Below are 14,890 nucleotides of genomic sequence, written 5' to 3'. Positions count from 1 at the left end.
TTTACAGCGGATTATCTTGATTTTTGAGCAAATGGTCAGCAATAGAAAAGAACAGGCAATGGTGTATAATAAATTGAATCGTAGCCAATTAAAGGCTTACTAAGTGGTAGTTCCCACTTTTTTCTTCAGCATTTGTAGGCTGCATAATGACTACAGAATAACAAAAAATGTCTAAAAATCTGCCACTTATTTCTCCCCAAAAGAAATACCCTTTGTTATCTGTTATTTTTGTTATTTCTGTAGTGGAATGTAACAGTATATTACTTTGAAACCTGGATCAACATCACTTTTCTTGTGGTGCGCTGAGTTGCCTTCTTAGGTGTTCAAACCCTTAAATCCAGAGCAAATTGGTCTGCTTTCTTTTGGGAAAAAAGGCAATGAGAAACTTGACAGGAAATGTCCTGCAAATTGCAAAAAATAAATAAAAACTAGGGGAAAATGTCAGACCATTTTTTTTTTGAGGTTCTTCGATTGTATTTGAGTATTTATGCAACTTAAAACATTTATCTGAGAGCAGAAATTTTTACCTTTGAAAATAATACTTGTTGGTGATAAGAGTTTTATAAGTTCAAGTATCAAGTATCAACCTTTTTGTTAGTGACCCCTCAAAGAATTGTCATGTCAGTTTAGGACCCCTTGCCACATTTCAAACGTTTATGAGTTGTTTCACCATGTGGTTTTTCCAACTAAACTTTTCAGATTTAATTTAAATCACCAAAATCTTTTGGCCAATTGGGGGCAGCACTAACACATCATCACCGCTGAAATAGAAATGTAGAAATTGTAAGCACACAGTTTGCTTTTTTTTCCCACATCCAGCAGCGATATTATCATGGAGTCATGTTTCTGGCACCTGGAGAATGTAAGTCTAATATTTACTTTGTTTTGGCTTACTTTGTTTTTGTTCTTCACCAAGGGGAAATTTGGCTCCTTAGTTTGTGCCTCTTACGTGCTAGATATATTTTCGGTTTATGTGGTTGTTTTTGTTGTTGTTTTTAATATCACCGTTTAATTTTCTTTTAGAGAAACCCAAGGTTATGCTACATTTTTGACCAGAGTGTATGCTAACATGGTATGCTAATGCACGAGGCACAAACTAAGCTAGCTGTTTAGCTGCTAAATACTCTGTTCACTAGCTAATCCCTGAGTGTGCAAAGTTTTCACTGAAAAAAAGTGATTTTTGTGTTTAGCTTATACAGTAAAGAGAGCAGTGGGGTTATGTTCCTGGGCACAGTTTATAGAAAATACTGGATTTAAACATTGGTTTTGCCCCGAGCAAAGACGTTACCATACCAGGCAGAAGGTGAACAGCTGTGCCAGCCCCCCAAAAAACCGGACAAGATTTAAACTGACACGTGTGGATGCTGAGGTCACACATGGGTCACAGATTTATGTTGTTACCCTTCCCAGTGAGCAATGTTTGGCTCTAAAAACGCTCTGAGAACGGTACAGTAGATCAATGCAATGCTTTCCTAATGCTTCCAGAGGCATTTTTTTTTCAAGTTTCCAGATTGCTCTTCTTAAAGTTTAGGGTACATTCGTCATTCAAAATGTTAAAATGTTTTTTTTGTTTGTTTGTTTTGGTCTGTTTTTGAGTTTTTTTGTAACATGTAACATTGCATTACATTTAAATTGCATCACAATGTTCTGTAATCTCAGGCATCATTATACTGTATGTTCTGAATGTTGCTTTGAAAATGTTTGTTCTCATGTAACATTGTGGGAACATTTTATAAAAGAACATTCTATGATCTGTCACCTCTCAACATCACCAAAACATCCTCAGACTGTTGAAGTTATAACATTATGTCAGCATTTAATCTTTTGGGAACATATTTGAATTCTGAACACCCTTAAAAGGTTCTTTGAACATTAGATTAAAAAGTTTCTTTAAAACATTATTGCAACTTGTAGGTAACATTAGCCAATGTTGCTGGAAATTTCCCTGCTAGCTGGGTTTGCCCAGGGCCCGACCCCAAGCACTAATTGTAGTTATGGTAAAATACTACTTAAGTATGTATGTATCTAATATAATATCTACTTATAATGCCATAATATTTATGTCACAAATAGTATTCTTACTTTTCACATTTCAAGTACTTTTGTTAATGATATGTCTTTATTTCTATTTAGTGAAGTCATGAATGCAGGGCTTTTATTTTTAATGGAGTATTTTCACAGTGTTGTACTGGTAGTTTTATCTAAGTATAAGATTAAAACACCTCTTCCACCACTCAGTTTATGTTTTCATTGTGTGAGTACTCATGTTGCTCTAATTCTCTAATGTACAGTGAGCGCTGAGACGTGTGTCCTTGTCTCTTTCCTTTGAAGCAGCGCACATTTTACTGCAGTCAGAGAAAATGACACCCTATGCATGCTTTTAAAAGCTGAGTGTGCACCTGCGTGGCATATATGAATAATAATATGAGACACATAATAATTAATATCTGTATGGTACCCACCAGATGGTTATATTTTTGTGACTCTATGTGTGGTTGCAGTTGTCCTGCAGTAGCATCCTGTCTTTCTGCAGCAAAATGCTGTTGGTTTTTTTTTCTTTGCAGTTTTGGAAGAGTTCCCACCACTGCTGCATTGATACTCCAGTGGAGGGGCCTGGAGAGGAGAGCGGTGAGCCCGCAGCCCGACCACATGATCTCTCGCTTTAGAGCTCTGTGTCTGTCTAACCACCACCTACCTCTACCTACTGTCACCTCACACAATTAACCCAATTGTATATGCTCATTATATACCATAACAGGGGTCACTGTTGGTGCATGTTTGCAATCCTCTGCCTATTTTGTAATTGCATACAATCTCATACTGTTATCAGACACAGGGTGGATTAACTTCCTGGGACATACATATTTTAATTTGGATATTGCTGCTGTGTTTTTACAGTTTTGCTTAGTCAGTTGTCTCAGGAGCATCCCCTCCCCTCACTACTCAGCTCTACTGAATCTTGCCTACACTATATATTATATACACTGTTTATTTAATGCAAGAGTATAACAGCTGACATCTGAATTAGACAGCTTTCACATAATAAAAACAGGACACATAAAAGGTATTGGATATGTCGTTGTGTGAGCTACTAAATAGAAAAGATGCCATTCTGTAGAGTCTCCATATGTGCATAATAACCTGCTCAATGAATAATAGATCACAGTGTTAGGCAATTGCACAGTAAGTAAAGTGCAGTATGCGCTTACCTGGCAAATGCCTGCATCTGTCTTCATAAAGGAAGTTTAATCTGTCAATGTAAAGTTCAGTTGCAGCCCTTCAGAGTTGCACACTTTACCTGATCTTCTACTGTAGACAAAATAGCAGCTGTTAAATCAAAGACAAACAATTCAGAGTTCAAAATGGATGTGTAGCTGTCCCCTCATCCTCTGCCTGCGTAACTGTACCTCGGCTCAGATGGCGCGCTCTATCAAATGGTCCCAGTTGCATCCAGTTAACACTCACAATTCTTCTTCTTTTCCATCATAAAACTCAGATTAAAGGGAAAATTCAGATTTTTTTTCAAGTGGTACTTATCCATAGACCATATACTACATACAGTAGATTTTAGTTGGTAAGCCCCCAGTTTGGAGAAGCACGCCTGAGTCTGACACGGTCCGATGTTAAATGGGTCAGCAACAAATTGTATTTTAGCCACCTAAATCTAACTAACTGATTGAAGCAGTGGTAGACCAGCAGTGTGTTCAGCGAGCTAAAGTTCCTGTTTTTGTCAGTGGAGTCTGGTGGCTTTAACGAGAGTGTAGATGCAGAACTGAACTCATTCACGGCTCTCCCCTCAAAACAGACTGTCTGACAGAAAGGTAAAGCAGTGAGTATACTCTCTATATGGCATACATTTAAACTGATATCAATTTTTTGGGGTGGGACTTTTTTAGGAGGCTAAAATATGCTTTGTTGCTGTCTACAGCTGTACAGTGCCTCACTTTCGTATCCAGCCTGCTTCTCCAAACTGAAGACATGCATACTGACATCTGTCATACTGTTTGTAATATACTGTGTATGGGTACACCATAGAACTCCACTTTAAAAAATCCAAAGTATCCCTTTAACATCTTACCAGCTATTTTTCCCCTAATGGACTTATAACAGTAAGCCATTATTACCATACTGTCACCTTCTATTTTCGGTACTGGATGGGCATATAGATGTAACTATATGATTGCAACATTAGCCAGTTCTGGAATTGACTAATCAAATCAAAAAGCTGTGAGCTAAGCCCATCCTCTGTAATTCCTGCAGTGAAGAGTGCAGACACATGCAGCTGTGGGTGACTGATGTACATGGGAAAGGATCTGTCCTGTTGTGAAAAAAGACTGCACACATCGCCTCATATCATAATGCACTTGCAGCTGCATCGCACTGACCTTCTAGGCATTGAATGTGACACACATGCACACGTACACCGGAGGCTGTGGAGGCTGATAATCCTGAGCCAGGGGAATATGAGTCCTGGTAGAAGCCTGCCTTACAGAAAAAGAGGAGACGAAAGTCATAGAAAAACTGTCAATCTGGGGAAGGATAAGGAAATTAGAAGCTGAGACCGATGACAGAGAGTAACTACTTTATTGCTACCACTCCCACTTTAATTCTGTGGTGCTGAGTTTTAATACATTAAAGGTGACGTTATCATTTCTATTTATGAATGGAGCATTCTGATATGGGACTGTGCGTCTGGGCCGGCCCCGGGGCTGCATCACACCGCCTCCTCCTTCAACCTGCACTGCAGAACTTTTCTCTGATCTTCACAAACACTCTGACAAAAGTGCCTGAGTCTGCATACACGCCCCAAGCCAGGAGATGGGGAGGAGGGGAGCAGAGAGAGGAGAAGTGAATAGGGGGTGATGGAGGAGAGAGAGAGAGGGATATGGGGGGGGGGGTGAGGGGGGGGGGAGAGAGAGAGAGAGAGAGAGAGAGAGAGGTGGCATGCAGCCAACGGAGAGGACAGGGAAAAGTTGTGAGGTTTAGCCGGAGGGGTGGGCAGGGAGAGGAGTCAGCGTCACTGGTGCTCTGCTGAGGAGGGATGAAAGCAGCGGCTTTTCCTCCTGTCCATCTGTCTCTTCCTGTCTGTCTTTCTGTTTGTCTCCCCCATCTCTCCCCTGTTAATTGTCTCGCATCCTGGCTGGCGCTGCAATGTGGCTGGCTCTGCAGTGAAAGTGCTGGCTGGTGGATTCTCCTTGAGTGAACCCTGACTGTGCGCAGTGTTTGCCGCTCCGCTGCTGTCCCGTCCACACTGACTCAGCTGTGCAGGCAGCCTGCCGGCCTCTGAGTGAACACCGGCTGCAGGAGCAGGTACGCACGACAAGACGTGGCATGTTTTAATATTTTTCCTTCACTTTGATTACATTCAGGCAAAGTGATGTATATGTGGATTCATGCATGCAAATTCTATATCTGTACAAAAATGTAACTTTTTGCTGTGTTGTCTCTGCTTTTATAGTCATTTAATGTCCCATTTGAAGATTTCAGTTGATCAACTTTTTCCTCCTCTCTCTGCCCCTCTTCTACCTCCTCCTTCTTTGCCCTCTGTCTCACCTACAGTGTCTCACACAGGAGTGCTGTGGGGGCTGGCAAGCAGGCTCCCTACCCCTGGGACTTCTCTAGGTGCACGCCTTAAACGTGCCTCATTTGGGGTCCACACTTCCAGCTGCTTCCAGATTTAATCCAGTATACCCAGGAGGCCAGACTGTGCTAAAGGATATCTTCAAGTTCTCCAGAACCCGGCTGGATTCTGCAGTTGTGTTTGTTTTGGAGCAGATCTGGCTGCCATGGAGGTCCGGTGGGTTGAACCCCTGAGGCTGGGCCCTCCGCACACGTCCGTCTGCCTGATGTTCTCTCTGCTGCTTGGTAATGTCAACCTTTCACTTTACATCACCTTCCTTTAATTGCCTATTGACTGTTACATCACAGATGATGTGCACGGTACCTTCTCATCTCCTTTTCTTTTAAACTTATTTTTTTCCGGTCCTTATAAAAAGCATTTGTTGATATTGGTGGGCATTTGTGTTGATAAGCAGAGCAATTGATGCTGTAGCTTTTCCAAATCTGGCATTGACCTTCATCAGAATCTAACCTACGTAGGTGTTGGCTGCAGTTTTCTATAGGGCATGTGTCGGTACACTAAATTTTGAAGGAGGACTTTGCTGCTGGTGACAGGACCAGTTTGTTCGTGATGAGTAACCTTTTTTTTGGAGGTTGAGTTTCATCTCATGAGACAATGTGCTGCTGGTTCTGCTTGGAAACACAGAGAGAACGAGGGTTATGAAGGTTCAATTAAAATGTGGCTGCCATGAAGACTTCGGCCAGTAGTTGTTGCAGTCAGTCAGTTTAGTGTTATCTGCAATCTATATTGGTTGGATTATATGTCCACAAACTGAATGTCAGCAGAAAATTGACTCTGTGATTCAAAAAGCTGTGTCCATAGAGGAGGCCTTACCTTTCACAGCATTTTATGATTAACAAGACGTGTATCTGCAGTAATGGTGCAGCAGAGTCACTCGGATGAGTGTCCAGTAAAACATCAGTTTCATTTAAGTCAAGAACTCCAGTAAGAGTAACAGAACAGTGTCAAGAAATGGTATGAATCAAGTAAATTTACATACAAATCTGAGACTGACAATGGAGAAAACCTCTCACTACGTGGGTTACAGTGTTTTGGATATAGTTTCAAGTGTGAATATTGGATTTTGTTGCCTAAGACAACACCTAACCAAACATCTCCAAGAAATTGTTTCCACGGCCTCTTTAAAGAAGAAAGAAAGCAGCCCATTAAAATCCAGTTTCAGCAATAGCTGACACTTACACCATGTATGTTGTGTTCGCTTGCCTAGATGTTTCTATCCTGCATTTATCCTGTATTAGCTATTAGTTGACAACTAACAATTTGAGTTAAATACATCTGTCTGAATATGTAATGCTCTTTTCTAAAATTATTCCCACATTAATAACTTACTGTATATACTTAAATTCTATATTTCCTAACCTACTTATGGGTGTGGAGCACCACTGCAGCAATATTGCAGCAAACACGCACTAAAAATAAACACACCCTAAGACCCTGGTCTGTAAAATTATCTTAATATACGCTCTAAAACCACTTTATAACATTCCCAATCCAGTGAAGTTGATCACATTAACAACTTTCCAAACATTTAAAATATCCGTGTCCCATTTTCACACATGACCTGATTTGTCAGTGAAATCGTGTTGCCAAGTAAAGAATTTTATGTGATTTTCAGAACAAGAGTTGCTATTTTTATTCCTCACAGGTGCTGTCTTTATTTAGAGTGAACAACAAACATTTTGGCCATGTGCAATAAAAAATGCATGGTCGACCTAACCAGCAGATGCAGGTAGACCAGTAACAGAGAGAACAGTGCTGCAGCAGGTGCATCAAGGGATCATGACTATGTTGTGGATAAACCATATAATGCACTAAGAGGTGGTTAGAGGAGTGTGTTGTTCTACATTACACTTGTTAAGCAGAAGAGACAGTGATCTAATATATCCACATTTTAGCTTACAGAATGTTTATGTTGAATTTTGTTCCACTTTATGAGGCATCTGGCCATGTTTTTCAACACCTTAACCATTCAAACCAGTACATGGCTCCTCTAAAGCCTTTGACCTGATTGAATAGGATAGATTCTTGGCTCTAGCAAGTACCATTCATGTGTGATCAGCCATTGAATTTAATAGTAGCTGGTGGTTCACTGTAGAGCTAGACTGATACTATAGGCCAGTATGAGCTCATTGCAGATACATCTGTATTAGTGTAAATTTCATCCAAGAGCTACAGTACATAAATGCTATAGTAGGTTAGAGGTCATACAGAAACAGTGTCACCATTACATCCACCAGAAAGCAGTAAGAAGTTGATTTCTTTAGCTGCAAAATGTACTTTTCAGCATGTAGCTTATTCACAATTTTTCACAATCAAAGGGATCCATATTAACAACGCCTGTTTACGTTATGTGTTTATGTTTTAAAAAGGTATTATCAGATGACATAACATTATCCTGAACAGCAAGTTAAGTATCAGCCTTTTCAAATCCAGTATTGGTCAAGCTATAGTTTGGTTATGCGCCACATTTTTAGGATGTGGAGAGCAGACATTCATGCATTCATAAAAAAGCCTGATGTTCTAAAGATGACATATATAGGCTAGAACCCGGAGCATCACTGCTCTACTTTTATCTGAAGCACCAAAACTTTACATAGCAAAGCAAAACTTTAAACTAAGATCTTAACTTTTAGGAATCTTAACAAGAGACAATGCGTAATAGGCTATTGTTTTAAGGAAGATTAATATTTGAATGTTGTCAGAGACAAAACACAAGGAGATGATATAACTCTACTTGTTTTGTTCTTGGTCTCTTGTCAGTAGCTACAGTGATAGAGACAGGGTACCCTTCAAGGACATAAAGGGGGATACAAGATTGAAAGAATAAAAATGGAATACAACAAAAGATATGGAAAGTGGTTGTTTAAAAAAAAACTAGCAAGAGACGGGAGGGGTGATGCCGTTTTTGCAAGCTCACTGTGCTGCATCGAACCAGCTGAGGGGAAAGATTGAACAGAGTGAGTATTGCGAGATAGCAAGAGTGAGATGAGAATGAATCAATAACATACAGTGTGCCCTCCTTTGCTGTGTGAAGCCGTATCTGCTGCTCTTTGCAATGTTATTCGTATTTGCTGCAGTGGTGCTTTTCAGACGTTGACCTTGACCACTTTGGGAGCGAAGTGTAACACAGTGTGCACCAAACAGAGGGCAGAATCGTGGGAATGTTTGAAAAAAAATGCAGCTGCTCCTAAAACCAGTCATCTTGTTCAGGTGTCAGTGGTGTTTTCTGTCTATAACCTTTGCATATGTCTACTGGTTCCGCGCAGCAGGCACTAGATGTAAGCATTAAGCACAAGGAGATTTAATAATGTAAAAGAGAGAGAGGACCGACCTACGGCACAGTCTGTCCTTGACCTGCTGAAATGATATACTGCAGCTCTTTGCTATGTGACCTTGACACATGTCATATCACAAAACTGAGCAGCTACATGGGAAGTTGGAATAAGTCTAGACCTAAAAGGAATAGACAAACAATAAAAAAAATGATGTCCTATGCGCATCAGTTTTAATTGCTGGAAGATGTGAGATGTCATCACTGTGACTTCCTGATGCTGTGGTCCCTGGTGTATAGTTACAGTTCTTACAAGGGGCACATCAGCTTGCATCCTCTCTTATTTACAGTAAAGTCACAGCAAGGACTTTGTGGTGTAATGTTACTGAGGGTTTGACTAGTCAAGTGCCAATAACAGACACAACAGTTATTGCCTCTACCTGTATTTTTGCACTATTGTATCTTGTATAGTGTGCATTTTTAATTGTGTATTTGTGTTACGTGTTTGTATGTGCCTTTGCTGTGTTTGAGCAAAGCCAAAGACAAATTTCCACTGACGTGGACAATAAGGTCTATCTATCTATTTATTGTGTATATATGCCATAATGTGTTCCTAAAATTGTGAACATGTGGTAGATAGGATGAATAGTCTGTGATGTATTCCTTTTATATCATCCTGTAACACACAGTGTTAGCAGTGGTGAAGAAAGTATTCAGATCCTCTACTGAAGAAAAAGTACCAATGCTAGCAAAGATCTTTCACTGAAAATTTTACCTCTATAAAGTATGTTAGTAAATGTATTTAGGTATTGAAACCAAAAGTACAACATTTAAATCGATTTAATAAATCAAGAGAATTAATAGGAAAAGCAGCAACTCCTCATATCTGAGACAGTGGAACCATGAAATGTTTTTGCATGATAAAGAAATGACTTGATCAACGCAGTTATAAATACGTTTTTTAATCAATCTGCACTTGTAGATTTTCATTTGCGTACAAAAATCTTAATTTTAATCTGCTACAGATACTGCTACATTCTCTCATTGTTCACGTGGAACTGGCTGAGCAGACTGGACTTGTTTTGCGATGTGACCACAAAACAATTCCAGCTAGTGCACGAAAGGCAGTGAGCTTTTAATTTGAAGTGCAGGTATTATGTTTGACATCATGAATGGCTTATATAGAATATTTTGAAAAGAAAGAGAGAGAAAAAAGAATCGATTGTCATTTGTAACAGCACAAATAATAAAGGTTAAGGTCACATGATTAACTTCATGTTAATGTATATTTATTTGTTGATAGAGTGGACAGAAGTAAGGCGTTAAATGTCAGTGAGATGATTTATATAGTTTGTTCATCTAGTAATCTGGATACTGAATGTAGAGGAAAAGTTCAGTATTTTGAGAATATGCTTGTTTGCTTTCTTACAGAGTTAGACTGCGCAGATCCCCTCATATCTGTCAGAATATGGCTGCAACCAGCAGCTGATTTGCTCAGTTTAGCATAAAGACTGGAACTAAGGGGAAACAGTTATGTCTTGCAAGTATAATGGATGCTATAATCACAAAGTAAAAAATCGCAAATAGGTATAGGGTACTTTTACATTTCCGTTGTCTTCTTCCCCTGCATCATTAAAAAGTACCATGTAGGTATTTATGAGTGCTGACAATTTATTAGCTTTTGTTTCACACTGTTGACAAAACTTTAGGAAATCACTGCTCATAGCCAAGGCATAGTCTGGTGCAAAGTGTCTTGTTACACTTTAGTAGTGTTGTTTTTTTTCCTTGAAATACAAATTATACAAAGAATATAGAATGTGTTAATGAATGAGCTTTAGAAGTGCTAAATTGAACATTTTTACCTCCAGATTAAACCAGGCATGCTTTTTCCAGTCTTAATGCTAATTTAAACTAACTGGTTTAAGATGTATATCAAACGGGCAAATATGAAATTGTTATCAGTCTTCTCATGTAGCTTTCAGCAAGAAAACAAATAACATATTTTTTAAAAAGCAGTGACCAGCTGCTTTAAAGCAGAACGCCTTTGAGTTGATTTTTAACCCTGTCCGTTCTCATTCCCAGGGCGTCAAATAGCAACCAAAGGCACCCTTTAGCATTTTTGTGAGATGCACTGGGCTTCAGCGAACTTCAATGTAAACCTGTCAGCAACAATACTTAAAGTCAACTGTTTTAATGTAAGGTTTTATAAGTTATTTACAGGCATCACATCAGCGAAATGACCTTAAAATGATCTTTTTTCTAAACCTAACCAAGTACATTCAACAAGTTCTCATCCCAACTCATCACATGGCCCTGCTCTGTCAGTGACTTTCCGGGTCATCGTTTAAGGTATCCTTCTGCGTCAGCTGTTTACGCTCCAGGATGACGTTACCGTGATGTCAAGAAATGCACATGGTAGGATGAGGCAGTACATCCTTATGTCTACATAGCATGAGCACATAGCAACCAACGTGGACCATCATGATGGTTATGTTTAGGCAAAAGAGGCACATGGTAAGGTGTAGGGAAATAAACCCTCACATCTAGATGGGAAGCAAATTTTAGAGTCCTGCATGAAAGTCTGTTGTTTGTGGGACACCTCCACCGCCCTTCCCACCCGCCTTATTTGTGCACTTACGCTCCTTATGTTACGACATCACCGTCAGCTTTAATACCTGACGCTGTCCTTCTATGTTTCATGCGAACACAACTGGTTCCATCCGGCCACGTTCTCAAGTGATGCCACTCATGTGTGTTGTATGTGGTTGCCTGGTGCCATCCGCCAACGTATAATAACATAAAGATGCTGAAGATCGCCTTTGGCGTCTGTATGAGATACAGAGGAATACGACAAAGTGTTGGTATGTGTCAACCTAGGAATAAGAACAGGTCGTCCGTACCTGGTGTAGTCTTATCTCGTGCTTTCTCTTCCTCTTCCTCCTCAGGTGTGTGGTCTGTTCAGGCTCTCGAGATGCTTGTAGGAAAGATTCCTTTCCTGGAGGCAGTGAACGGCAGCACAGTCATGTTGCCTTGCACATATTTTAGCTGTATCGGCATCGAAGACCTCTACTTCAGCTGGCAATACAACGACAACGGAACCATGCAGAAGGTATGAACCCCCGTTTGAGGGCAAAATTCTTTTTTTAGGTGACTTGTTCAGTGGTGGATGATTGACAGCTTGTTGGTCCTATCAGGTGTGTGATTCAGTGATAGCATCAGAGGACGCGGAGCCACATGTAAATATATATCGAGAGCGGGTGGAGTTTGTGGGGAAGAACCATGACAAAAACGTCTCCATCTTGCTGTGGAACATCACCTTCGAGGACGGAGGCCAGTACACATGTTTTGGACGGAACCGCAAGGAGAAGGGCAGGAACCACAGCGCCATCTTTAACCTCATCGTGGTGGACAAGTGTGAGTGGTCAAGGTCTATAGTGGTACTGTGTGCTGATATACATGAGGGAGGGGTTATCAGTTATTAAGTTTTATATGAAGTAAACATCACAACCTGTCAATTTTTCATCTGCCTGCGTAATCATATTTTCCTCATATTTCAGCAACAAAAAGGGGTGTAATTATGTGGAAAAAAACTGAATCTGACAACACATCCCAACACGTAGATTTATTAATAGTGGAAGCCCTGACATACTATATATTGGCCAATCACAAATGTGGGACATTGGAGCTTATACTGCCCATAATGTGCAGTATAGAGGACAATTTAAGTAGAACATGCATTCATTTGTATGTTGATGATAAGATAAATCAGGCCACATGGACAGTGCTACTGAAGGAATGTTTGGTCTGCTGAGGAAAAAATTAAAATATAAAATAAAATCCTGTAGGGGGTAAATAAATCCTGAGATGATAGTAAAATATGAAATATATATAATGGGGAATTAACTAATGACTGATTTAATGCTCATTTGTTTTGTGCATTCATTCATTTAGTTATTTTCTAATAAGTCAGATTTGGTCTCACACACACACACGCGCACGCACACACACACCAGAAGAGCTGATAATCCTTCTCTCCAACTAAACCACCATTCACTAGTTTTTAAGCATCAAACACTTATAAACAGACAGTTCTTGTTTGTCACTTTAATGAGGTTTTGGCACTGTTTTGACGAAACGCTAGATTTAAGAATTAACAAATAAATCAACCTCTTCTCCAAATGGGAACATCACATTTTCTTATTTTCTGCTTATATAAATTTTTGCTAGATAGGCAAATAACAAACAAACAAATAGGTAATTAAATAAAAAAACAGGGTATTAAGAATGTTCACCAAATATTATCTAATTATTGTTTGCTATAAGAAAGTGCCAGCAATAGTTTTAAAAGTCTAAAAGTAGCGGAAGGTCACATGAGATAAACTCCCCCCTCAATTTTTTGTAGATATTTTATGCCAATGTTTTATTTTCTGGAACCTCTCCTTTACAGTTTATATTCAGATTTTTTGTTTTTTTACATCATCTTTCCTGTCTGTAGTGAGGGTGGTGGACAACACGCTGAGCATCATCATAGCCTCGTGTGTGGGCGGAGCCATCGCAGCGTTAATGGGCTTCATGCTGCTCAAGAACTTCACTCTCTATGTTCTTTCAAAGCTTGAGGAGAAAAAGTGAGTTTTCACAACCACCTCGATATTTACCAGCAATGCAACCATTTCACACTGTTTCATCATCAGATTGAATCGTTGGTGCCCGGCAGCATGTCGGCATGTGGAGATACTTCACATGCTGATGTAGTTTTTAAAAGGAACAAACTTGAGATGTTTCTTTGAGCTGTCGTGTATGTACAGCTCTAACTTTGTCTTTTCCTTTTTCCCCACCGCAGTAAGGAGTGCCTTGTAACTTCATCAGGGATCGACAACACAGAAAATGGCCTCTCAGGATCCAAAGCTGATTCAAAGCCAACACCAAAAAAGAAATGAGAAAGTGCATGTATGTAAAACCATATCAGTACTCACATTTATGTACTTTCTTTGCATATATGATGCACACGTGTTTGCACACAAGCAGATTCATTATGTTCAACTTGGGATCCTAAAAACTGCCTGGCTGTGGCCTCCAAAGGGGAATCTATACTTGTGCACAGTATACATGTGCACGGAATAGTGACTGTGCAGATGATATGCAACTGAAGAATGTGCAAATCACATAATTATTTAAAATGTGCTCACAATTTAATAATTTTCTTTTTTAAGGGTAATTGCACCTACAAGTGATTCTTCAGCTTGACTTATTCATGATTAGTGTCTTAATCTTATAATATTTACATCCCAACTCCCATCTGGTCTCCCATATATCAACCTCCTTTGCCCACATTGTTCATCACATTAACAGAGAAAAAATGAAGGTTTTATCTTGATATGAAGTAACAGCATTGAAGGAAATACAACCTTAAAGGTGATATCACAACAGGAAGGAAGAAAGCATGACTCTCTCAAATAAAAAAGAAATAGTCTTGACCCGGTGAGGTTTGATTTAACTGGTTGATTCCACACAGTTTCAGCAGGCTCTATAGATATTACTTTAAAAAGCATCTTGGAGCCCTTTAAGAAAGAATTCGTTTAAAATGCAGAGTAGTGCAATGATCTTCCTATCTGCAACATCGGGGGAGGTAGAAGGGACATACATTTTTTTTTTGTAAACACTAGGAAAAAATCAAGAATAAGGGGAAGTTATCCAAGGTTGCTTTGTAATTGGGCACCTCTAGTCCTGGCAATGCAGTTAATCTCTTGATGTGTTGATCCATGAGTGATTATCACAGTCTGAACATGCTAGCCCGTGCATAGATGGGTATGGTGGAGTGAGCTGTATGTGAAAAGCGTTTAAGTAGAGAAAAATGGAAATGCAAAAAAAAAAATTTGCACATGCCGTATTCTGTTATTGTTTTTTTATTTTTATGCCTCTGCATTAGCAAGAGTTGTGGCTGGGAATATTATGTTGTTGGGGTTGTTCATCCCATTCTT

At 39.5% G+C, this 14,890-nt stretch overlaps 1 protein-coding gene across 1 annotated transcript; it reads left to right on the top strand.

Annotated features, from left to right (window-relative positions):
• Positions 1-5,733: 5,733 nt before the first annotated feature.
• Positions 5,734-14,633, top strand: scn4bb (sodium channel, voltage-gated, type IV, beta b). The gene is made up of 5 exons (XM_042499920.1): positions 5,734-5,865; positions 11,858-12,021; positions 12,107-12,326; positions 13,408-13,537; positions 13,753-14,633. Exons 1-5 carry the CDS (start codon positions 5,787-5,789, stop codon positions 13,847-13,849), a joined length of 690 nt encoding a protein of 229 aa, XP_042355854.1. The 5' UTR covers positions 5,734-5,786; the 3' UTR covers positions 13,850-14,633.
• Positions 14,634-14,890: the final 257 nt, after the last annotated feature.

Source organism: Plectropomus leopardus, chromosome 13, assembly GCF_008729295.1.
Source record: "Plectropomus leopardus isolate mb chromosome 13, YSFRI_Pleo_2.0, whole genome shotgun sequence".
Lineage (NCBI taxonomy): Eukaryota > Metazoa > Chordata > Actinopteri > Perciformes > Serranidae > Plectropomus > Plectropomus leopardus.
This window is presented reverse-complemented; position numbering and strand designations above follow the sequence as displayed.

Excerpts from the sequence above, each read along its gene's own strand:
- scn4bb (XM_042499920.1), top strand. The coding sequence starts at position 5,787 with ATGGAGGTCCGGTGGGTTGAACCCCTGAGGCTGGGCCCTCCGCACACG. Across the intron at positions 5,866-11,857 it reads GATGTTCTCTCTGCTGCTTG|GTGTGTGGTCTGTTCAGGCT; the intron begins GTAATGTCAACC and ends CTTCCTCCTCAG. Across the intron at positions 13,538-13,752 it reads TCAAAGCTTGAGGAGAAAAA|TAAGGAGTGCCTTGTAACTT; the intron begins GTGAGTTTTCAC and ends TCCCCACCGCAG.